At 39.1% G+C, this 27,025-nt stretch overlaps 1 protein-coding gene across 1 annotated transcript in view; it reads left to right on the top strand.

Annotated features, from left to right (window-relative positions):
• The first annotated feature begins 1,838 nt into the window (after positions 1–1,838).
• The window catches only part of LOC133524556 (serine/arginine repetitive matrix protein 2), a 202,417-nt gene continuing 177,230 nt past the window's right edge, over positions 1,839–27,025 (top strand). The window contains exon 1 of the mRNA XM_061860642.1: positions 1,839–1,979. Within this exon, the coding sequence (XP_061716626.1) occupies positions 1,868–1,979 (112 nt within the window). The 5' untranslated portion in view covers positions 1,839–1,867. The remainder of the gene's footprint in view (positions 1,980–27,025) is intronic.

Genomic DNA, 27,025 nt, shown 5'->3' with positions numbered 1-27,025 from the left:
CGTGCAGTTCCTGTGCGCACTCCTCGGAATGTATCCGATAGAACACCGATAGGCTAGCGAGTCGATGGCGATGCTCAAGGCTCTAACTTTGACTTGATAGATGGGTCATCGCCAAAGAGCCTATGAGGCAGGCGCTCTATCGAGTCCACAACACCCACATGGCTGTATTTATTTATTTATATGAGTGCGTACGAAGGCCTTCCTCCTCCCATTCCACCTATTCCGGTTTTAACCTGTCTCCCACCAGATCCTGTCGAAGGCGTCAAGATCATCTCGCCAACGCCGCGACCTCGGGATCGATTTAAAGTCATCTGGCATACGGCACATGTGTCCCGCCCAGTCCCACTTTTAGCTTGGCGGCTGTTTCAGCCACGTCAGCTATTTGGGAAGGAGCGTAAATTTTTGATGCAATCGGTCAACTTCACGCCGAGAATACTATGCTCCATGGCGCGTTGGCAAACCTTGGATGGATTTCTGAACTTTTGTTAGCTTGTCAAGGACCAAGTCTGTGCTCTCTAGGCCAGGATGAGAAGAATACACATGTCCTTGAGCTGTCGGTTTAGAGATAAATGGAAATCTCCCTTCATTTGCTCTTTCATAGACCAATCACTCTTCCAGGCACTTCAGGTTCGTCTTGCGATCTCTTTGTTCTGTCGTGCCTGGAGAGGGAGAGACTATTTGATCCAGGTAAATGACATGTCTTCTCCATCTACTGAAATATCATACGCTGGCAAGCCAGCACTGGCGGGAATAGACAAGCTCTCTATTCGCGCCAGTGCTGGTAGCCATCGCTGGCTTCGTCTAAACCTAGCTTTACATAAGTTCCGAAAAAACTCATTGGTACGAGCCGGAGTTTGAACCCGCGAACCGGAGGTAGAGTCGGAACTCTACCAGCATAACATACAATATAATAGAGTTCGTTTAAACTAACTTTGCAACGACTTGAACAGAACAAAGTGTCGTTATAAACATAATATTTTCATAGTTTCACATTAATGATGACATTGAATTGATATGTGCAGAATGCAGAGTTAGCGTGGTCTGTTTCTTGATCTAACTCTAAACTCTGCTTATACTGAAAACAAATAACCATGCAACCTCCAGCAACTAGGACTGTTGAAATACGGAAGGTGGATGTTGAAATATTAGACAAGTTTGACAGTCATGACAGATTAGTGTTTCTGAGGGAGTAAATATTTATTTAATTTCGTATGTGTTGTGTGATAAGTAATTGATTAGTGAGTGATTGTTTATATTTCTTACTGCATTGCTAAAACTAAGAGCCATAAGTACCCGTAAGTGACTCCAAATGTCAACTCACAAAATGGTAAGTCTTTTTTTACCAAACTTGCCTGGAAGCTATTGCTCTTTCAACGATTACTGTCCATTTTTTCTCCACGCTTACATGCATTATGTTTTTCACAGCTCATAATTTATGTAAGGTGTGTTATATGGAGCGTTCGTATTTTCTTTGCATTATTGCAGCCAAAAACTGCTGTTTTTAAAACGCTACAAAAACATCAAGTCGCTACGTTTCCGTCCCAGCTGAGTCGACGCCGTTTTTTTACTGCAATAGATATGGAAACTTGCGTTAATATTACTCTAGCGCTATCCAAGCGCGTCCACCGTGAACACCAATGTATATAACCTCAAACGGTTCGAGCTTAAGGGTCAGTTTACGCTGGTTTATCGCTAGCAACACGGTGGATAAGCGATAAGAATGGAGTTTTGGAGAGATCGCGGCGCGGCGCGCGCGCCGCCCGACTAGTTTTTAGTTTAGTTCGCCGCCGCTCGCCTTAGCGTGCGTACGTGTTGTGTCCTCATGGAACGAGGTACTCGCATGTTTGTGCTAACCCAGTGAAGTGTTATGGAGGAGGTGCGAGTGGCCGACTGGCCCGAGCCGCCCGGCGCAAATGCATGGCTCCCGGCTTACGGTTTCCAGCATGAGATTGACAAAGACGACTATTTCGGCTCCAATGGTGAGTTACCATTAGAGTTGGAATCGGGGCTTTGTCTGTGCTTTTGTGTTCTAATTCCGTATAGTGTCTAACGTTTCGATACCGATGCATGGTGTTGCAATTTGTGATGTGTTTGACTGCAGGCGCACTCGGGTTCGGTTCGACGTTCCAACGCTTGCATGAAATAAGTGTAACTTTTACGCGCTTGAGTGAATTTCCTAAAGCTATTTCACATGAAAGTTGAGTAAAAAGCGTGTGTTAGTGGCGGTTTTTATGAAGAATTACCTTAACAGAGTAACGTTTCGTGTTTTACGGTGTGAAAGGTCGATAACCTGGCCCGAGTGTGGTTCTGCTGCAGTGCTACTTGTGTAAGAGCTAAGCGATGCCTTTGCGATTTTTTAATTTACCATAACTTTCGCAGGCTCGTAATTATTCTCAAAAACTAAATTTCAACTTTGCCCTTTGCGAATAAGCTTCAAATTCGTCTGTGTACGAGCCGAGATCTTGCGAAAGTTATGCCGTTGTCCCGTTAGGGAGATTCTGATTTTCTCTGTTCGTGGATTGGTAACGAATTCGTTCGTGATGCGATGTGTTGATGCTAACTGTAAAATGCTACGGCGTTTGAATTTGGTTAAACCACGTTAAAGAGGTTCGCCTTAATGATTTCAGACACGATACACATTTGAGATCTCAATTTGCATATTTAAATACGTAAATAACCTAACCTAAATAAAAAGTTTATAAATACTGGGATTATTGTAGAGATAACGTCAATTTAAACTATTTTTTTCTTGCCGATTTGAGTATCCCGCTGCTGGGCAAAGGTCGTATTAATATTAATCATGAAAAATACCCACTATGACTAAATAATAGGTACAGTCAGATGCAGAGAGCTGTACTGACTGTACATACATAAACATTACTCAATAACATGTAACCAAAAATTAAGTGTAAGTACCTAATCTGAAAGAAAACATGTTTACAAACAATAGATATTACTTAGGCTACGTATGAGTAAAGTCTATTCATAGTATTCATATTCATTCATCTCACAAGGTAGGGAGGTTTGCTGGTTTGCTTTATATATAAAAAATAAGTTTGACTTACCTAGAACCAGACAACGGATTTTAGGTGGTAAAATTTAATGACCTATATATATCGTTCGATAAACTCAATAAAATTATCGATGTTTTTCCCATAGACTAGTACAGGGGTTCCCAATCTTTTTCAACATGCGGCGCAGTTACAAGTTTAGTATTTTGCAACGGCGCCCTTGTAAATTTAAAATCACGGTCGAAAAAGAGTGACACGACGCTATATCATTTACCGATGCGAGCGCTCAAATAGGTACCCGCGAATATTTGTGGTTTCGGATAATGATAGAACTCACGGCGCCCCTCTTTACTTTCTACGGCGCACCAGGGCGCCGCGGCGCACACTTTGGGAACCCCTGGACTAGTAAAAGCTCCGAGCTTTGATTTGTACCAATGATGATGATAGTATTTTGTGCAACAGGTACAATAATAAGGGTTCTTAAAATTTACACAAAAACACGGTAATCAATTGAAAAGTTCTCTATTAGGTAGGTATATCGCGATCACGTTTGTATAGAATACTATTTAAATAAAGCAGTTCATATTTACCTAATTTATTGCGTTTAATTATGATACTTTAAATACAATTCTATTTTACAAGCAAAATTTGGCTATTACTAGTTTCATAGGCTCGAAGTAATTTGAAAGAATTAGACTTAGCAAATGTGGCATCATAGAGTACTAGTCTAATTTCAAATATGTAAATACACACGCGGTTAGCTGTCGCGCAAAAAGGTCTAAGAAAAAGGTTGTGATGCGAAAAAGAGGTTTGAACTTCGAACATGAATTTCCAAATGTTCGGCGATAGGTTACTGTCATCGCTGTACTGTGTCACTGTACTGTGTCTGTATCTTGTGGCCATAAATGTAAAAAAAAAAACTTTATCTTGTGTAAACAAAGGGGTTGTGCACAGTGCGCGCTCGCCGCGCCGCGATCTCTCCAAAACTCCATTCTTATCGCTTACCCACCATGTCGCTAGCGATAAACCAGCGTAAACTAACCCTTAAGCTCGAACATTTTGAGGTTATCTACATTGGTGTTCACGGTGAACGCGCTTGGATAGCACTTGATTAATATTAACGCAATGCATGCAGCTGACTGTACACCTGTTGCATACAATTTAATAAAGTAACGCACCCCTAGCGTTCTCGTATGGTTGGGGAACATTAATGTAAAAGACAGATATATGTACCTACAGTACCGGCCAATAACTATAACACCTCCATGTTTTTGAGTATAACTTTTTTCTTATATTTGTTACTTCCATTCCACCTCACTACTTCAGGCAGTCTAGTAGTAGTCCTTTGTGGGAGCGATGAGAAATATTGGTCTCAACTATTGTTTTTTCAGAGTTTTATTGTTTTAATGTATGTTAACTTATTTTTTTATTAGAGCTCTTTTAGTAATATGCTGAGTCTCCTATTGTAATTTACAGTATTTCATTGCACTATTCGTTATATATTTGTATAAAATGACTAGTAAAATAATCTACAAACTAACCTATATTGTTTACTCTATACACGTTCATACAAAAACACACAAAGGCCGGTACTGCTATATAATGGCGATACTTGAATCAAACTAGATACTGCACTTTTACGACATTTGTTTATTAAATAAAACAAGTCATTCTTACAGTTCTTCCATTATGACAATGTGAACGCTGCGAGACAGCCCTGCTCTCGCAAAAATCGTAGTTCGTCAATTGCTGAGAGTAAAAGAGAAAGATCCCCACGATTTTCGAATTTCGGTTTTCGAAGTAGGCCCCCAGAAAGGAAGAGGATTGATCAGTGTTGCCACACGCAGGAGGCGATTATACTTTAAAGGCGTTTTTGCACAATCTGACATTTAATTTTTTGAGTTTCACACAACAGCCAAAGTGGACAACCACACTTACTTATTTTAATAACACGTAAATAAAAAATGGATAATCTGTAGAATTGCCGTAAAAAAAACGAACGTATTTCTCGTATTAATTCTATAAAAATTGCTATACACTGCTGTTACTAATTTTTTTCACGCTAATCGAAAGAAAATATGAATTCCTTAGCATTTCTCCTCAGTAAAAAACCTTAATCTAGAAATTAATTATAAAATTGAGCTATAAATAACTCTCGCTTCCGGACTTTTTATCAAAATGGCGTCCATCATCGTTTTTAATAATAGACAATTCCGGACGAAACCGCGGTAGGAATGGTGAAAGTGTGTTATTACGTTTGAGCCATTGAACGTTATAATTATGTCTGTTTGTCCGTGGAGATGATTATGATAAACATGAAATCGTTTACTCGTGTAAGAAAGTCGTCCATTATCCATCCTCTCGATGGGTAAAATATACCTATTCGGAATAGTGTAACCTAGGTCTCTTCTGGATGATATTAGGTCCGTTTAACAAATATTATCTGTGTTAAGCCCGTCACAGACGTAGATAGGTGTTATTTTTGCTTTTGTGATCCACCCACGATTTTTGACCACCACACAGTAAGAAATATTTCGTATTAAGAGTTTTAATCTGTATTTATAAAAATTGGGCAAAGCTACGCAAATGCCAGACAAATCACAAAATATAACTCGAAATTTAATATTAGTAGTTTCCGCGTAAAATGGCTACCCTTTTAAATAAACTAGGTACTATACCTATTTCAAATGCATTTTCCAATATAAATCGATATGAAACTATTTTCATAGGGTTTAAACATTAATTCTTGTTTGTTCCGAAATTCAAAGTCTTCTAAATATTATTGCTTCGCAGTGAGTCTAGCTTTCGCGTAAGGTTAAAGAGGATTCTGACACGAACCAATGGCCAAGAATGTTAAAAAACGAGACAGTGGACCAAAGCACAGAGGAGAAAAGTGAGGCCGCAGGCCGAGCTCCGCTAAGTTAAGGCAACTTGTCTAAGGAGTCCCATAACGTTTTGGTATTTACTACCTGTGTCCTCGGCTTTACCTAGTCCAATCTGTCTCATTTCCAAGAGCGATTGAGATACCTATAAAGTAGTCTTTGCCTATTCCTAGGTAGGCAGACTTCACCTTTTTACAGGCCAAATCAAAATTAGCGGTTGATCTATAACAAAGACAATAATTCTCATGTTTATAATTATACGTATAGCAGGTGAGTGTAAAGTCGCCATCAGATATATCGGAGCGGCCAAGGTGCTCATAAATATCAGAACACGCACTCTAGCGCCTTCAGCCTCTATTAGGCGTGTTCAGATATTTGTGAGCACCTTGACCGCTCCGATACATCTGATCTGATCGAGTGTACAAAGTAAGGTTATCCACCTTGATGGCAAGACTGCAAGGCCCAGCGGTATTATTAAGGCGGCTGGAAAGCGTGCTGTGACGTCACGTCACTAATTACGAACATATCGCCAAGTTCAAGAATCCACTCGTGATATGGCGCACTCAAGGTTGAACAGTAAAATTAAAATAAAAAACCGTGTACATACACTCGTGCGCAAATATAATCTTCTCATGTAGTATGATGCAGTTATACGATTAGGATGGCCTGCGCAGATATGTTACACTACCTTAATATATAGGCAATAAAGTCGTGTATACATATTTTTGGCACTTTTTTGTATCGATATCTTAAAAAATAAAACACTATCATATTGGGAAATAAGTCGAATTCGGGCCACCAAACACTAGCGTGTTTTGAGCGTCGGCGTTTAGTCGCCGCTATGCAAAATGGCGTCGCTGCGCAGTTGCGCCAACGTTGCGTTGAGAACCAGCCATAGAGTTGGCTAGACGCCTACGTTTGGGAGACGCTAGTATGAGATGGCCCTTAGGCTTTAACATTTTTGAAAGCTATACCTACCCTTCTCGGTGATGCCGTTATGTTCATGGTGTTTCTATTGTGTTTCTCTTGCGATGATGTACCTAAGATCTTTTAAGCGCTCAAATTCTTTAAGTACTTTGTTGGATTCTGCAAACGGGCTTTAAATTAAGCTCGGCAGATACAAAGCGTTGTCGATGTTGTTCGGCTATTATGGTACTTATTTTAATTGTATACTACAAATTAGACGAAAAAAGCGTAACATTTTAGGTAATTATTACTCGCGCGTGTAGCTTGAAAAGATGCACTAACTCTTGCAGAATATTAGCAGGCTGTAGTATGCCTATACCTGCCGCAAAAATAAATGGCGAGTCAGTTTATAATGTCATCTTTTTCACTCTTGGTTGGTCTTAACAAGAGTAAAGGAGATATTATTATGATCTTAGTCGCCAGTTAGTTTTGCGGTAAATATAGCCTAGATATTGAGTTTACCCCTTTGACCGCCAAAGACGTCAACTGATCCACAGGGCTATAGCCCAATATAAACCTTCGTGCATTACGACAAGGTTCACAATTACGCTTTTTCACGCTCGCTAGTGTGGCCCTTAACCCATTGAGCCAACCTACAATACCGTCTTCCGACTTCCGAGCGTCGGTGTCTAGTCTCTATGGCTGCTGCTCGACGCAGCGTTGACGTAACTGCGCAGCGACGCCATTTCCCATAGCGCTGACTACACGCCGACGCTCAATGCTAGTGTGGGGTGGCCCTTTGCACGCCATGTTGATCGTGCGCGGCGTGTCATTGTGAAAGTAAAGTTTTACATATAAAACTTTTAGACGCTCTTTTTTCTTTGTATAACAATTTTAAGCAACCCAAAACTAGTACAAGACATATATTATAGATCGTGTCATTCACGAAGACGCGTGCCTTGACTCGTATTGCCATGTTATTAAAGGTTACATTGCAAACAAATCTGCGCGTCATAGTACACGAACTATAGATATTATGTCACGTTTCATATACTTTTAAACTGAAAGCGTAAATTCGGTTGTATGGTAGCGGCGGATTCGTGTGAAATAAGCGCTCGCAGAGGCGGGAATTAACTTCATTTACGTGACACCACGTTCGTGTTAATGTAGATCTCGTGTGAATATACTGAATGAATCTAATTGTATCACTAAGCGTTCTCACCGCTCCGTCGATGAAGACGAGATTTTTTCTAAGAGAAAACATTCACCTGCAAAGAAAGCAATCGCTAATGCGACATCTGCCTTAGCCTACTGTTGGACAAAGACTTTCATCCGACCCTATTCGCTCTATGCATTGTGGCAACGACAATTTAGCGGTTGTCAAAATAGTATGAAGAGCTTCCCATGAATACTGGTGTTCCGTAGGAAAGTAAACTAAATTGCGAAATGTGTAACTTGTTTACTGTGAAACTTTCGGGGAATTTTAGAAAAAGGTTAAAAAAATTCAACATCAATTAAAGTTAATCACATCTATTTACATAATGAGTAAGTCATCATCATTATGACGAAAGCTTCTAGAAATATTCCTGTATTCATACCCTACATTAAAAAGCTACTTTGTCTCACTCCCTGGAATGACGAAAGTCGCACTTTCCTTACTCCCTGGAGTGGCGAAAGTCGCACTTTCCTCATTCCCTGGAGTGACGAAAGTAGGCTTGTTTGAGCTGCTGAGGTGAAAAGATTATTCCATTAGGATCGCAGAGTGATTCTTCCCCCTTAAAAGTAATAGGTAGTGAAAGACGACGGTGATGATGTTATAGACGTTGCTTATAAGAAAACATTACATGTAACCGCGCGGCCGATCTTACTTTACGGGAACCAGTTGGGTGTCACCAACTCCATAACGTCGTATGTCTCCACGATTTACAACATCACATATGACCTTTTTAAGAGCAGTCTATCAAGTTTCATTAGCAAAATGTCGTAACGACACGCGAGTTTCATTATGTTGTGACGTTTTAGATTTGGGCGTTCGTAAAGGTTACCCACGCTTGTGAAATAATAGAGAGTGTTGGCTTGTCGTGTAAAGAACTGTGGTAAAGAACATTTAAAAGGCCAGACAAGGGAAGGATGATCATGTTAAGGCTCCCCAGAAAGCTCACGTAGATACGCTCTCATTTTAGAACAACTAGCTAGATTGCTCTGAAACTTTGTACTTACAATAGGATAAGGTATATCTAGTCCTGAAATTAGTTTATGTAGCTTTAGATACCATAGTTAAAAAAATACAGCTAATTTAATTAATTCGTACAAAACTTGTTTTTGCTCTATTTCATTTGTTTTATAAACTGGAGCTATATAAACTAATTACAGGACTAGATATACCTCATGTCATTGTATGTGCAAAGTTTCATTACAATCCAACACGTAGTATAACTCCGTTGGTTACAAACAGTTCTAACTGCGTGCATTCAAGTCTATATCTCAACACTTGTGTTAAAATTTTAATTATTAAATAAAAAATATTGAATTGGGCAATTTTTTTCATTGTTTGACGTTTTTCCTCCAAAAATGTAACTTACTGGAGTTTTTTGTATGAGGTAGAGTTCTAAGTACATATTTATATTTTAACATGTATCAAATATTATAGTCGTGTACTTATATGTTTGATCGAAGACACAAAAAAGCGTGACGGAGTAATCGCTAAATACATAATATCACTCATTACACCATCAAAAATATTCATGTAAATACATATATCGATTGAGTAGTTGCCTCACGCAATCTTAAAGTCTAATTTTCTTATTATAACAAAATTCAACGTTTGTCAACATCTATTCTTCTGCAAATTATGTTTCTCTTCTCCAACGACGTGTATGAAAGTGACAAATGCGATCTGTCAACAAACTACTTGACTTGACGCTGCATATGGATTTAGGAATTCCTGAACGATCTAAGCGATCATGCGATCATAAATCATAGATCGCGCTTGACCACGCGCGAGTGCACGCATCGGGTACACACGTTGTTGACTGACCAATTATAATTCTTATTGCAAGGTATTAAGGTTCAGTTAAGGTCAGTTGGTGAGGTTTGTACTCAATGAAATGCTATTGGAAATTTGTAAGACGAGTATTTTCTTTCTATTGTTGTCAGGTTGCGGAAGGTTTCCAAAAAGCAGAAAAAGTTCTTGAAAAATAATAGAAAACTTTAATTTTGGAAAGGTTTCGATTCTGGAACAAAAATATGAAAAGTTTCGAAATTTATCCGTGCAGAAATTTGGAAATTAGTTACCTACAACGTTTAAAACTTTCGCGTTTTGAACACATTTTCAGACATATTTAAAACCGAGTCTATCGGGTTTCGGGTATATCTTATCCGCCACCACGACCAGTGAAATCTGCGTCGAAACGTCGGAAATAAAGGTAACGAAAAAAAATTGGCGATAAATCAGTTTCTGAAGTTGGAATTTAGTTGTCCGGCGCGGATATACAGATGTAGTGAATAATCCTTTCCCATCGTATTTTCTCGGGATCGTTCGTATTTGTCATGCTACTTCAGTCAACCTCAGTACCTTTTGTACTGGGTCTGACTGAAATAGCATAACACGTTCGTATGTTTCCGTAAAATACGATGGGAAAGGATTATTCACTACATCTGTACGTCTCGTAAAACCTTTACGAGGGAAGAAAGGGGGATATGTGCCCGTTTACGTTTTTAAGACGCCGCCCTTGCCATCAAAAACGTTTTTTTTTTTTCTGATTATATGTAGTTTATTGTATCCCCACTGTACAACGCGCAATTTTACGTACTACAAACTTCATCTGAAGACATTTATCTGGTATAGTCAGGGATCGGAACCGGTTTTTTGGAAAAACTTTGAAATAAACATATATTTCGGTTTATTTTATACTCCAAATATAGGACTCGGTAGTGTTTTTAGATAACGACTTCGTATTATTAGATTGCCCAATTAGAAAGGAAATAATTAACAAAGAACGAAAAAATACCGTTTTCGTTTCCATACAAAAAATACCGGTTTCCGATCCCTGGGTATAGTTCATGTCATCCACGATGACGCGCAGATATGTCAAATCTAACCTTTATTAACATGACCATACGAGTTAAGGCGTGCGTCGTTGTGAATGACACGATATATAACTGCGATTGTAGTTTACAAATTGACTATTCTGTTGCGACAAACTCACGCTTACTCGTACCTATACTTTATTCTTGCCAAGATGAATGTAGTCCTTGAAACGTCCGCCTGACATTTGAGATAAACCGTCTCAGCCAGATACTGCAATTCCCATTCAAAAACGACCTAACTCTAGAAAATACGTAATCCTTTTACGCCGTTTTTAAGATAAAGAGGTTTAAAGACAGATGTACCGACCAATTTCGAAAGTACTCCCCAATTAAGAAAAGAGTTGCGAGTGTCACGACTTTACGTTTGGTTAGGTAATGTACACGTGACGTGAATATGCGTTAATGCCATGAATGCTACATTTTCTAATTAATGATTATCTTTAATTTGCATCGTGTTCATTGTATATGTGTATTCTTAAAATAGCTGCGAATTGTGCGATATTACAGATAAATGATAATGTTATCGCTTATCACCTAGCGATATGTTTGTTTTCGACTGTCATCCCAATGCAGTTTATCTTGAAACAGTACTGATATTGGCAGTTGACACTCGCATGGACAAAATATACAAAGCATTAATAAATTATCTTGTACAAGGATCACACGTTCCATTTTTGGAGAAAACGTTTTCCACTAACTAAATCTTAATAAATCACTTTGATTATGATGTCGATCGCTTCAAAATAAATAGGTATTCTAGGTTTCTTTTTTTTATACATATACTACGTAGGTGGCAAACAAGTATACGGCCCGCCTGATGGTAAGCAGTCACCGTGCCTATATACGCCTATAACTCCAGAAGAGTGACATGTCTCCCCTCCCCAACACTATGAGTAGGGTGTAGTGTTATTTAGCTGCGGTTTTCTGTAAGGTGGAGGTACTTCCCCAGTTGGGCTCATCTCTAGATCTGGAATGACATCCGGTGTGCCCTACCACACAAAGCGAGATGACATTCACAATGCCCATACCTCTCTTGTGAACGTAGTTTAAGAACGTACCCGGGTCCGAGGTTTTACGCAGGTTTATAGGTTTAGCTAAAAAAAAAATGTATTGCAAATTTAAAAAAAGGTAAACCTATAAACCTAGTTTTTCATTGTGTCAATAATATACTAAAAAGGAAAATATTTAGAAGTGGAAAAACATTTTCTCTTTTTGTATGGACGAATAAGTAGTACCTATACTTCCATCTTAATCATAATGGCATAGAATCTGACCAAGCTGACTCTGCATTTGCAATGACAAAGTGTTAAAACGTTACTATTAATGTCAAATTTCTATGAAAATAAAACTCAATGACACTCCCTTAAATTAGTAGCTTATATTAGGCGAACTCTAATTTACTTTTATGTCTATAAAAAGTTTGACAGTTCTCTGACAAATGTCTCTCGATTAGTTTTTTCAATTTTTTATGTGTCAGTTAACGATTAGACGAGCCGCCTGACGGGAAGCGGTCCTCATCGCCCATGAACATAAGCAACAACATAACAACGCCTGTTTAAATAAAATTTGCGTCAAAGATCATAAAATCAATATCAGCTTCAAAAGTAGGGCGCCTGGTCATAACAGCCACACATAATAATGGGCAATTATCAGTTATTGCAGTATAAATACCTGTCTGATGTGCTACATTCAGTCGAATAGTGACTACCCACTTTAGGTACCTACCTACTTGTGTAAGGCCTGAGTGGGCGCTCGAGTTGGGCAAGCAGCGGGGCGGGGCGTGCGGCGTACAATTTAAACAAATGCAAGCGTATAGGAGCTGCCGCAGTGCACGCTGCTCACATCTCTTGCGCCCCGCCTAACGATCCGACTCGAGCGTCCACTCAGACCTTACATTTACAGTACTGCCCGCAATAACTAACTTGCTCAATTCAAGCCGCCCCGGCTTCGCACGGACCACAAAAACCTTCCTCAAGAATTACTCTATATTGAGAGCTGAAAACCGCATGAAAATCCGTTTAGTAGTTTTTGAGTTTATCGCGAACACACAAACAAACAGACGGACGCGGCGGGGGACTTTGTTTTATAAGTTATAGTGAATAATTATGGCTAAAATAAATTATGCCACAGGGTTGGAAAAAAAGGTTTCAAAACGCAGACTAAACTATACTTTGGCAAGCAAGATTCGTCAGCTGAAAAAGGCGACTTTGAATAATGTAGGGCAAAGGAACTCCCATACAAATTTTGAAATCCGCGCCTTTTTCTCTGACAAAGTTGGCTTGCCAGAGTATATATATGTTTAGAAATAGTTTTGTTTTTCAATTTGGTATTTCATAGCTATAAGATTCTTCGTTTTTTAGAGTTCCGTACCCAAAGGGTAAAATGGGACCCTATTACTAAGACTCCGCTGTTCGCCCGTCTGTCCGTCTGTTCATCTGTCACCAGGCTGTATCTCATGAACCTTGATAGCTAGTTGAATTTTTCACAGATGATGTATTTTTGCCGCTATAACAACAAATACTAAAAAGTACGGAACCCTCGGTGGGCGAGTCCGGTTTTTAAACCAGTTAGGTTAGCTTCACTTTGCTCCTCCGCAGACACACGCGCAATGAAATGACATAAAATGAAAACCGGGCAAGTGCGAGTCGGACTCGCACACGAAGGGTTCTGTACCATTATTTATAAAAACTGCAAAAAAATGTGTTTCTTGTATGGGAGACCCCTTAAATATTTATTTTATTCTGTTTTTAGTATTTGTTGTTTTAGCGGCAACAGAAATACATAATCTGTAGAAATTTCAACTGGCTATCACGGTTCATGAGATACAGCCCGGTGACAGACGGACAGACGGACGGACTGACGGACTGACGGACTGACGGACAGACGGACAGACGGACAGACGGACGGACGGACGGACAGCGAACTCTCAGTAATAGGGTCCCGTTTGATCTTTTGGGTAAAAACCCTAAAAAGTATTGATTAGTATTTGATTTTGGGGCATTCCACAAATTATAGTATAAAAATGTTTTACTACCTATTTCTGAGTAATCGTTTTGTAAGTACCTACCTGATAAAGTAGTTGTTTCAAAATATTTCATATCAAATCTGTGCACAACTATGTACACACAATGACGGGCACTATTTACAGGTAACGCAGCTGCTTACGTGAGCGAATAACTCGCGAATGCGGCGCGGCGGCCCGAGATCGCCCACGTAGGACACTTCCATAGGTATCAAAGGATTGAATCACCCGCGCCGCGCCGCTTCGCGTTCGCGAGTTATTCGCTCTCGTAAGCCGCTGCGTTAGAGCATGATTGATACTTACCGCAATATTTCTCACGAAATGCGATGTGACGTTTTTGACCTTTCGCAAGAACCCAATTCCTCCGTTCTGTTATGTCATAATCATAACTCACTGCTATAATTAGTTTGTACAATACATACTAAGCATAATTAAGCACTTAATGAAGTGTTTTATTACTGTTTAATTTCCAAGATAAGCTATCAGTAATCGCATAGAGTTTGCGTGTGATTATTTTGAGGCAAGGTTCCTGAAATCAAAGAGAATTTGAATTTACAATTTGAGAACAGTGAATTTACTGCCATAAAAACGCTGGTGGCCCAGCGGTAAGAGCGTGCGACTTGCAATCCGGAGGTCGCGGGTTCAAACTCCGGCTCGTACCATTGAGTTTTTCGGAACTTATGTACGAAATATCATTAAATATTTAAAAGTCGCTTTTCGGTGAAGGAAAATATCGCGAGGATACCGGAGTAATCCCAACAAGGCCTAGTTTACCCTCTGGGTTGGAAGATCAGATGGCAGTCGTTTTCGTAAAAACTAGCGCCTATGCCAAATATTGGGATTAGTTGTCAAGCGGACTCCAGGCTTCCATGAGCCGTGGCAAAATTCCGGGACAACGCGAGGAAGAAGAGTAAATTGACTGCCATCTTTCGACATATGATTACTTTATTTATTTACTCGATATACAGCCTGGTGACAGACGGACGGACAGCGGAGTCTTAGTAATAGGGTCCCGTTTTACCCTTTGGGTACGGAACCCGGCAATTCTTAAATTATTGTATAACCTTCATATACTTTTAAAACATTAACTTTATGTAACTTGTAATGTATGAGCATTTTAAAATCCTAGTTTCGCAGTTTGTTTCGCATTTCATTTGACAGCTCACAACATATTTAAGTTACCAAGGTTAGGTGGCTACGTAGTTTAATAATAGGTAGATTTATTGTACAGTCGCCCAAGGCGCTCACGAATATCTGAATACGCCTCTATTGTCAAGGCACTAGAATGCGTGTCCAGATATTTTTGATCATCTCGGCCGCTCCGATATATCTGATGGCGACTGTACAGTCCCGGAATAAGAACTTTTGTCACTTATGACCCTGAATGCCATTACATAGAATTGAAAATCTACCCACTAGTGGGTAGTGACTAGTGACCCTGCTTATGAAGCCGATGGTCCCGGGTTCAAATCCTGGTAAGGACATTTATTTGTGTGATGAGCATGGATATTTGTTCCTGAGTCACGGGTTTTACATGTATTTAAGTATTTATAAATTTTTATATATTATATATGTATATCGTTGTCTCAGTACCCACAACTCAAGCCTTATTGAGCTTACTGTGGGACTTAGTCAATTTGTGTAATAATAAAAAGAAAAAAAAGTAACAAACCTTCAAATGTCTTGAGTGTGAATTGAAAAACAACTATTGCCTTCGACGGAAACTTATTTTTAAACCAAGAATTTGTCCATGAGCCGTTTCTATAATCAATGAGCACTCTGCTCCAGCATTGTCACAATTGTCTCATAACGAGCATGACCTACAGACCGACAAAGCTAAGTAATTTATGTACGCACTTTACTAAAGGTCGACGCACGTAGCATAAATCTAAAGAGACAACACAAAATTTGTAACGATTTCTGCCAAGAAGTACCACATTTACGGTTGTCATTAACGGCGAATTCTATAATCGACGATAACGTTTTTTTTTATACTACGTCGGTGGCAATCAAGCATACGGCCTGATAGTAAGCAGCCTCCGTAGCCTAGAGGAACTCTAGAGGAGTTACATGCGTGTTGCCGACCCTAAACCCTCCCTCGTTGAGCTCTGGCAACCTTACTCACCGGCAGGAACACAACACTATGAGTAGGGTCTAGGTTATTTGGCTGCTGTGTTCTGTAAGGTGGAGGTACTTTCCCAGTTGGGCTCTGCTCTAGATCTGTAATGACACCCGCTGTGCTGTGCCCTACCACACAAAGCGAGATGACATTCACAATACCCATTCTTCTCTTTTGGACGTAGTTTAAGGACGTACCCGGGTCCAACGTGTCTTTTACTTTTATTTTAGATGAAAGTGGAGGAGCTTTTCCTTTCTGGATATTAACATTATTGAAAATATCTTGACACAATTTGTTGTAGACCACAGCGCAGCCAAAAATTTGCACGAAAACTGTTTTTCGCTCCTAATTTTTACAATAATCAAAAAATAGGAAAAAGTCAAACATAGGGGCATAGTTATTGGTAATATACATCAAATTATGTAAAAATATTTTTCATTATGTATTATTCAGAGAGTAAATTGGGGAGTACGTTTGTATGAAAAGCGGCCGTTTCTTTCCTCTTAAAACTGCATATTTTAAGTTAAGCCGTTTAACTTAAGATCTTGCCCTAACTAGGACGGCAATGTTAGGCGGTAAGGTGTAGCGCTAATTATAGGTATTGCATGGTACATAGAAGAAAAAGGTGTAGGCTACGACCTAGAAATTAAGAGCATATACAATACATATATACACGGTGTAACACGATGAACCCGAAAGATTTTAACCACGCATTTCTGAGGCAAAAATAAGGATTTTTTTAAATATCGGTTTAAATAAATTTCGCCAAAAAAAAAATTGTTTGTTTATTTTCCAAACTTTTGAAATGTATTTGTACATAAAAAGTTAAGGTTATGGTGAAACTGGCACTGAAAATTATTTTTTACGATTTTTTTTGTAAAGCCTAGTTTTTGAAAAGGTTACTTGTCACTTTTTGACATCTATCAATAAGGATATTTAGACTACGCCCCATAATGGAATCATCGTCATCAAAAAGGCGTTTACAACTTACTGTTAACACCTAGTTTCAGAGTTAATACCAATTAAAAAACATTAAGATGCTCATCAACAACATTAAGATGTTCATCTTAATTTAATTCATCATCTTAATTTTGTTTTTTTATTGGTATTAAATCCAGAAAAGTTTATATGAAATTTTAGTCTCTAAATGTGATCAGGAATAAATACACTGTTAATATCTTTCGGTTTCCTTATGTTACACCGTGTATACGTAATGACGTCGGGGTCACAGTTCTGTCATTACCCAAACCGCCTTGCGAATTGAATCCATTTCTCAAAGTCAGAAATACGGAAGTCGTTAAATTTGACCAATTGTCTGGCTTGAACTGCCGTGTGACTGTTCTCGATTGTCAAAAAAAGACAAACAAAGATTGCTGACAGAGACGAGTTTATTGAATTGCGTTAGTTGTATATAAAAGAGGCTTAAATGCAAATCGGTCCATGGGGTCAGTTTGGGCTTCCTAGAAAAAAGCCTACAAATGGCTTAGCCGTTCATCGAATAGCCCGAACGATTGGCTTTGCCTTTGAATAGCTTACCCGTTCATTTGACTTAGCTCTAGGAAAGGGTTTCCCTTTCAGAGATACCGCTAAATGAAAGGGTATCCCCTTCCTAATTAAAAAATATATGAGGAGGCCTGTACTGTCGACGCGCTAGACACCCAATCCTTCTCTTTAAACATAAATAAGCAATATTTGATTCTATTTTTACCAAGAGAAAGTTGAAAATGGCTTAAGCGTTATAATTTATAATCGATACCTCTTCAAGGGGTTAGCGCTTAGGAACGGGTATCAGCTTACCCGTATTATGAAGCGCTTAAAAAGCCAAATGAAAGAGTTTTAGTTAGCAACGGCTTTGGTAAGTAAAGCCTTACGAAATATTCCTTAAAAAACCCTCGAAGGGGATACCGGATCGGTCTCTGGGGCTTCATCAATGTAGAGTGTACAGGTAGAATAAGTTCAAATCGGTCTTATGGGGTTCATCAATGAAGAATGTACAGGTTTTTAAAGAGTCATCAAAGCGCATGTAACACTTCTGCAGTTACAGGCGTCCATAGGCTACGGTGACCGATTACAGTGTAAGTGGGAACAAAAGCTTGTAGTGTCTGTGCGGAAAGAGAAGAGTCGTAGAATATATGGGAATGGGAACCAAACCAATACATTCCAGGATTTAGGCTATCAAAAATGAGGTTTTTACAAAAAAAATTGTTGTTTTTAGAGCGTTTTTTTATAAAGCCATATCATTAATTTTGTTTTTTTTTTATTCATAAAGTTAATGTTATTTCTACTCAGAATCGCTAGCTCTTTCGATCCTAATGGAATCAAAAAAGTTCCCAGAGTTTTTCTCCTATTGTGTTACCATTTCCCCATATATTTTGTATGCCGGTAACAAAAAGGGAAGTTTGAAAAATGTATGGAAATGTCGGGACACTCTTTCTCTCCTATAAGGATGAAAAGGGCTCGCGACCCTGACTATAAATAACATAAAAGTGGCAAAAAAAACGCCCATTAAACAAAATGTACATTAAGGCATGACTCTTGAGTCATGAGGCAATTGTCTTATAAAATGTATCCTTATCTAAAATGGACCCCTTGATTAAATGTCATGACATAAAGTATATTGTACACGACGTTGACACTTAGCAAAAATCCAATAATAATCCACGATCGTATTTTATCCATTCAACATGCGATTGTGTTGCATGACGAAATGCATGATTGAAAATTAAGTTGACCAACTTGATGATTCATTTATTGTATAGAATTATTAAAAGATGGCGATTCAGCAACACGTGAGCGTGTGAACAGTGTTGTGTTGGCTAACAATGTGGCTACCACCAGTTCGGCACTGACATAAACTGTGAGAGTCAGAATGGCGGGTGTACCTAAATAAAATTAAATGAAAACCATACCATATTTTTGTACCTAGTTTGTACTATTTAGTACCTCCTTTAAAAAAAATTGTACCTCACGGTACTTAAAGTTATCACCAAAAAACAGTACACCCGCCATCCTGACAGTCAGAATGGCGGGTGTACTTTATTACGCTATATTCCCGTGGTTATTGGTAAATTCTATAAAAGCCAAATTTTTGTAACTTTTTTGTACCTTCATATTCAATTATAATATGAGCCATTTTATTTGTGGTTTCCAAGTTTTACTTATTTATATTTTGCTTGCTATTACACTTTTGCAGGCGTTATAATTTTTCAAGTTATCGATCTCATTTTTAAGAAAAAGCGCTAAGGTACAATTATTTTTATTAAACCAGGATTTAGTACCTTTAATGTTTAATCTGTTAAGTTCAAATAACTCAGAAAATCATGTCTTAAAAAAGGCTAGGCGCCAGTTCAAATAAATCTTCCTAACGGAGGTACTAAATAGTACAAATTAGGTACAAAAATATGGTATGTTTTTCATTTATTTTTGTTTAGGTACACCCGCGATTCTGACTCTCACCATAAACTCTATCGAGAATGTACTTTACTTTATATGCATCGAGATGTATAGAAAGTAAATAACGTTTTCGATAGCGTATATGTCAGTTTTGACACTGTCAGGGACTCATGGTACTGGTACAGGCCAATTTGATTGAACGTATACGTAATAAGCTAAAGTAACATATATATCGAGGGCTTCAGGCCAAAGGGGCGTATACGCAAAAATGCCATTTTTCGTTTTTAACGGCATCGTATTCGTCTTGTAACAATACGTAAGCACAATTTTTTTCATAATTTTATCATAACAATTAGTTAATTAAATAATTAAAAAATCATTTGGCGTATAACAGACTGTCATAATTTTATGTCGTTCCAAAAAGCCGTACTGAAGGCGTATAAGTGATATTTTCGTTCAGTCCCCGATATTCATCGGAGTATAAAGGCGTACGTACATACTTCTCTCACGTGACAGTGCGAACCACCAAATAGTGTCACGCTATATAGGCGTACATACATACGACCATAAACTTTTACCAACTATCCTCAAAATGCGTCGCGGCAAAGAGGCGTATGAACATACGACCGTACAAAAATTACGTTGGCCTTCAAATAATGCCGGGCCAAAGGGGCGCGGAGACAGCGTCCTTGATTGCCGCATATTGCTATCCCTTTCTGTCAAGCCGGTAAGCGCACTAGGGCCGACTGTCTCTCAGTCAGTGTCTAGTGCGTTACAGTATGCTGTGCATCTCGTGCGAATAATAACAATAAAGTGGAGCGCTCTGATGCTGATGGCTCTGCCCTGGGCATTCAAGAATGACGTGGGCGGCCATCCTGTCTCCAAGTACTCTCTGCAGAGGGGGCTATCTGTAACACGTAGGGTTAGTAGGTGTTTGTTTAGTGGGGCGTGGCCGGTTATGGCCCCAGTCACAAGCCGGACCTGTGGCCTCTTCAGCTGTCTCAGCCTCCTCGACAAACCGGGGTCGATTGTCGGGAGGGCTTCCTTCGCCTGCCTGCACTTGCCTAGGTTAGACCAGTACGGTTGGTGTTTTACCTTGGTGTTGTGTCGCAGAATGTTCCGGAGCCAGGCATAAGGCAGAGGTATAATTGGCTCCGGTCCTGCCACCCTCAGTTCCGAACATCCTCTCGCCAATATGTCGGCCGCATCGTTCCCTCGCGAGTTGCTGTGTCCCTTGATCCACTGCAGAGTTAAGCTGGTGGTGGTGCTTACATCTGACAGAGCTTTGTGGCATTTGTAGATTAGCCCTGAGGTCAAAGTATAACTTTGCAGAGCTTGTAGTACTGGCCAACTATCAGAGAGTATGCGGATGGAGTACTCCAATACGTTCCTTGAGGCGACTGCGTGTGCTGCCATTATGATGCCAATTCTGCCTGGAAGACTGTGTTGTGGGCACCTAGTCAAGTCCTAGTGGTGTTGAGATATGTATGTTTAGGTCCTCTGAGAATACTCCAGCGCCAGTGCCTGACCTTGTCTTTGATCCATCCGTGAAGATTCAGCTCTCATGGGTTGAGTCCTTCACGAGGTTCTTCGTGTAACTGTATCTTAATTTCTTGTCGAAGTCGAATTGTCTGGGTATCCTGTCAGTCACCGCTTCTATTAGCGGTTCCTTACCTATCGCCTCGTAGAGGATCTCGGTGTGTGGTACCCTAGGTGCCCTAGGTGGTCTCCAGAGATTAGATTTTTGGGACGTACCGCCGTAGCTAGCGCTTCCTGTTGTATAAAGAGGTGTAGCAGCGGCAGGCTCAGTAAGGCTTCCAGGGCCGCGGTTGGTATTGTCCTCATGCAGCCCATGGTCGCCATACAGGCCAACCTCTGGATTCGTTGTAGTTCAGCTTCAACTACGGATAGTGTGGTGCGTGGCCACCAAACTATCGCACTGTAGCTTATTATTGGTCGCATGGCTGCCTGGTAAAGCCATAGAGTTATCTTTGGAGTTAGCCCCCAGGTTCTACCCACTATCCTACGACATTGCCAGATTACGACTGTGGCTTTGTAAATTTTGCCGTTTAGGTGATTGCTCTAATTCAATTTGCTGTCAAGTATTACCCCTAAATACTTTACTTCCGCAGATAGTTGGAGTTCAGTGTCGAACAGGCGGAAGTGTTTGTTGGTGAACATAACCAGCTCAGTTTTGTTGGGATTGTCTGAGAGTTCGCTGTTAAAACACCAGCGTTCCACGATGGCTAGTGCAGAGCGGGTAACATCGCATACCGTACCTGCATGATTGCCGCTCGTCAGTATCACTATGTCGTCAGCATAGCCGATTGTGTAATAGTGATTATTGTTTAGTGTGGTGATCAGGTCATTCACCACAAGGTTTCATAGTAGTGGCGATAGGACTCCTCCTTGCCTTTTGCCATTAATGCCTGCTGTGTTTCGCCCGTCCCGAGTTTGATGGTTCGTTGGCTCAACATGTTGTTTATCCATTCTGTCATAACTGCATTCGCGCCATGTCTTACCAGTGCTGCTGTAATGCTACTGAACCTGGTCCTGTCGAAAGCCCTTTCTATATCTATGAAGGTTCCTAAGCACATGGATCTGTTTTTGACCGCCACCTCAATTTTACTTACTACTGCGTGAAGTGCCGATTATGTAGATTTGCCAGGTCTGTAGGCATATTGGTTTGGATGCAACGGCACATGAATTTGCACCCTCTCTCTAAGGTACCTGTCACACAACCTCTCTAATGTTTTCAACATGAAAGAGGTCAGGCTGATGGGCCTGAAGGATTTGGGGTCCGAGTAGTCGTTTTTACCTGGTTTCGGTATGAAGATAACCTTGACCTCCCTCCATTGCTTCGGCACGTACCGGTGAGCCATACAGGCGCGCAGAACGATGGTCAGCTTCAGAGTGAGATGCTTCCCGCCCCATTTAAGAAGCGCAGGGAAGATCCCATCCATTCCTGGAGATTTGAAGGAGTCAAAGCTGTTTAAGGTCCACTGCGTGTGCTGCGGGCTGATTACCCCATATGTCTGTAGCCACTCGTCCTCCGTCGGGGTGGTAGTAATTCTTAAGTGTAACATTCCTCTGTTATAATTTGATGGAGACGTAAAGGAGTTAAGTTGTTAGCTAAACTACTTTTAGGTTTATTAGTTCAGAAGATTTAATATTGTTTCTTTTAATGAAATGACGATAAATGATGTCGTATTTATTTGTTTAGAAGTTTTGATTAATATTTTATTGTTTAAGATAGTTATAATTTTGTTACCAGTGGTACCATTAAAGAGGGAGTAATGTTTATTGTCTGAATACAATTTTTGATACGTTTTAACTTTAACCTTTTGTTTTAGTTAATGCACTCTAAATTTAATCGTTTGATTGTTTCTCGACTGCTTTTTTAGTAAAGCTGGCATTGTGTTGTCTTAGCAATTTCTATGCATCCTTTACTACCAATTTCAATTTTATTCTTTTCTATAAAATCGTTTTGTACTACTCGACTTTTGAGCGACTACCATTTACCTACTGTCACAAATAGTAAAAATGATCTTATTGGAATTCAGTTAAGTCAGTTTTCTTAAGTAAGCCCACACGTCTTAACTCTAGCTCCCAGCGAAGTGCTAAACGACTGCTATTATAGGCAAAAATCAGAATAAGCGGCGTGATTGTCTTTTGAAACACTTCTTCTTATCGTGTGGGTTGTAAGATTAATGTACCTTAAAAACCCTGGTGTTAGAGTTATTGAGTCGCCAAAGGCCTCTGACATGGCTCTCATGACGAGCACCACCGGATAGATAGCAGCCGGGACCAACGACTTTACACCGTGCCTTCCGAAGCACAGAATCATCTTACTTTTCGGACAATCAGGTGATTCAGTCTGCAATGTCCTAGCCAAACCGGGAATAGTCTCACAAAGTCACAAAGCGACTTTTGCTTGACAGTGTCCCCACTGGGATTCGAACCCGGAACCTCCGAATCGAGAGACAACCGCTCTAACCATTAGACCACGGAGGCTATTGAAACACTGATATGCTCAAAGTGGCAATTCAAAACAGTTACTTACCCAATCGGTAACCAGCTCGAGTCGACATTGCTTAATCTCGTGGACAGTTGTGACACTATCAAAACCATCAGGAATCATTTTAATGGTAAAATCTAGATGAACTTATGAATATTAAGTCAAAATATAATTTGGCGCCCTATTATGCGGCCACAAATAAAGGATACTTACACGATAGATTCGTCAGCCCAGACGGGCGTATAAAAATCAGAAAAAATAGAAGAAACTACACAATGATGACTAAATTACTGTAAAATTAAAGTATTTCGCATTATTAACAGTATTTCCACCTTTCATGATTAAATTATCGAATATAAAAAAAAGTGAATTATACGACCATAAATCTCAAGTATTTTTCAAAAAATTTCAACCTATATGTCGGAAATTACTGTCGTGATAAAGAGGCGTAACTACATAATTACTGCTTTTTAGAATACGTAGAACGAAACTAGGCATGACACATGAAACAGACAGTAATTTAAATACTCTATGCAAAATTGTAGAACAATCGGTACATTGTAACAAAAGTTATTCAGTTTTTTGTCTCTCCTGAAAAGTAGGGTTCTTGCTTATACGCCCCTTTAGCATGAAGCCCTCGATATATAGTCATGCTATAGATAGTTATAGTCTTGTAAAAGCGAGTCTAGTTATTTAACACTACATGTGAATAGTATTAGGTACTTCCATTCACACATACTAGAATAAAATGGTGATGGTTATTACAATGTGTATTAAGGGCGGCAAACAAGAATTTACGAACGTGTGCGAATTGGTGCCCGAAGCCGAAGGCTTCATTCGTAATTCTTGTACTTACCTCTGTGGCACAATTTCTTTTTGCGATTTCAGGATTGGTCCAATGGTAGAAGTTGTTCAGTATGACTTATATTTATGTTAGTCGAAGGAATGTATTGAGGTTGACTGCGACACTTTCCAATTCCAATCTGACTGACAGTTCCTCTCAGGATGCCAGCCCTTTTCGAGCTGTCATCAGAATCAGCCAGGAACCAATCCATTAAAGCAGCTGCTCGGGTCATTCAAATAAAAGTCACTGTCTCACAGTCAAACATACTCAAGCATAGAATATTTCAATACAGTGTTGCCAGGCGTACGATAGTTATCGTACACGTACGATAATTTGGGCTCCAGTACGATGTACGCTTCAAAGAGCATTATTATACGTAAAAGTACGACAATTTCAGCCCTAGGACCTTTTGGGTATTCGGCTCGGGCGGCGGCTTATTTTGTCTTTTTGGTAAACGTACGATATTTTTTTCAACGGTACGATAATTAGGACACCTAAATACGATAATTCTCTTCCACACACCAGGCAACACAGTTTCAATACTTGTCATTCCATCAAACGCAGCCGTCTAAGAGACGGTCTGCGACATATTTTTCTCGCAAAATATTACCGGTAATGAATAAAATATTCTGTATAGATTTTTATTATACCTTCTATCTTGTATGGTTACTCAATAGTCAATGTTTTGCAACGAACGGATAGGAACAATAGTTACTTTTAGTCGATCGTTATCGTGAGTGATTTTCGTTTGTTAATAACAATCTAGAATTTAAGCAAAGGCCGGCCTTCGCCGAAACAGATCAGGTATTCTAGTTCACCAGTTTTTTCAACAAGAACATTAATTGTGTTTTACAATACATATACGGTGCTACTTTACCGCCCTAGTGCGGTAACTAGCACTATACGTGCGTATGTCGAAAATTTAAAGGGCCATATGTACTGTTAAACGTTTTACAACCTAAATGCACCTAAATAATTTTGACGACCAGTCTGGCCAAGTGGTTAGAGACCCCGCCTATGAAGCCGATGGTCCCGGGTTTAAATCCTGTATTGTATTTATTTATTTGCAAAGAATAAGTAGGTACAAAAGTGTCTTAGGTGGTAAATGACAATTGGTTGCTTATTCTGCTATTTGTACTAAACAGGTGGTACTAGCATGCAAAAATCTTAAACTACTACAAATCTGGCTGTATATCTTCAGAGAGGAAATCTTTTACACTGTAATAGCTTTTATCAGATAATAGCTTCATTAATTTGTTTCTAAATCTATGTACAGGCAGTTCTCTTATAGATTTTGGTAACTTGTTAAAAAGTTTCATGCACATAACGAAACAGTGATTCGAATATAATGCTGTAAGGGCATTTATTCGTGTGATGAGCACGGATATGTTCCTGAGTCATGGATGTTTTCTATGTATTTAAGTATTTATAAATATTTATATATTGTATTTATATATATCGTTGTCTAAGTACCCTCAACACAAGCCTAATTGAGCTTACCGTGGGACTTAGTCAATTTATGTAATAATGTCCTATAATATTTATTTAAATGCAGCCTAATTGGTTACATGTTGGGACAGAGTCCAAATCAACTCGTCATCAATATTATATTGTAAGCTTTCTTTTATAAATACTCCAAAATTGAGCTCTATCGAAATATATGTCTGGAATTATTTCTAATTTAGCTCCCAAAATAACCCAAACTAACATAGTACAAACTAACTAACAGGGAAAGTTAAATAAAATCTTGTAAACATTATATGACGCTATATATAGTATTTTTTTATATTTATTAGGCATGTCAACAGTTGTTACATTATGAAATTTGGAGTAGATGACTTATAAATACACAACCAAATACAGACAAACACAACATGCGAAATTATGAGATTATGAACTTGGACTAATAATACTACGGACGTAGTTTTGATAATACACAACTAGGATTCCATCATCCACCGATTTCATAATACTTTACGCGCGACACACCCACATTAAAAGCTATATCTATGCCCTCATCCATCAATCTGCCGTCAGTCGGATCGAGACGTCATTGGAGTCAATTGTTGGAAGAAAACAATTAAATAGGCATGCAGGCATACGTAGTTAAATATTGTTAAAAATTATTCCGTTCGGTTATTTATATTTTTAATATCCGATTATAACAACCATAAGTTAAGTTAATCAATTATTACGTTATGATACGTAAAATCACGATATTTCATTGTTACTACATTATCAAAAAAGAAGTGTGATCAGTAAGTTCAATAGGGTAATTTCCCGAAAATTAGGGTAACTGATGCCTATCTTATCAAATCGTTATGTATATAACGGACTATTTAGGTACGTCAAAATATATATACCTTATGTAGTTATAGCAAGGCATCTTACGATATATTTGACGTACCATTTGACAGAGTGCACACACGAAGCTATTATACAGTGTGTCCCTAGCCATTGGACAAAGCCGAAATGTACATATGCATTAGGGTATTTAGAACCAGTGTACAAATACAAAGTATCATAACAACCGGTGTAGCTTCGAAGAAATTAACAAATTACCATTTTTTACTTTGGAGCAGCCTGTATGTGTTAGTAACTCCTAAGGTAATATCCTCAAAGAATAGTATGGGACCTTCTTGGACATTTTTGATTATCTTTTTTATTTATGACACTAATAAGCTTCTGACTTTTGAAAAATGTCATCATTATCAAATATTTCGAACAAATTGTCAAAAACA

Source organism: Cydia pomonella, chromosome 1 (assembly GCF_033807575.1).
Source record: "Cydia pomonella isolate Wapato2018A chromosome 1, ilCydPomo1, whole genome shotgun sequence".
Lineage (NCBI taxonomy): Eukaryota > Metazoa > Arthropoda > Insecta > Lepidoptera > Tortricidae > Cydia > Cydia pomonella.
The sequence above is the reverse complement of the archived record's forward strand: the minus strand, read 5'-3'. Positions and strand labels throughout refer to the sequence as shown.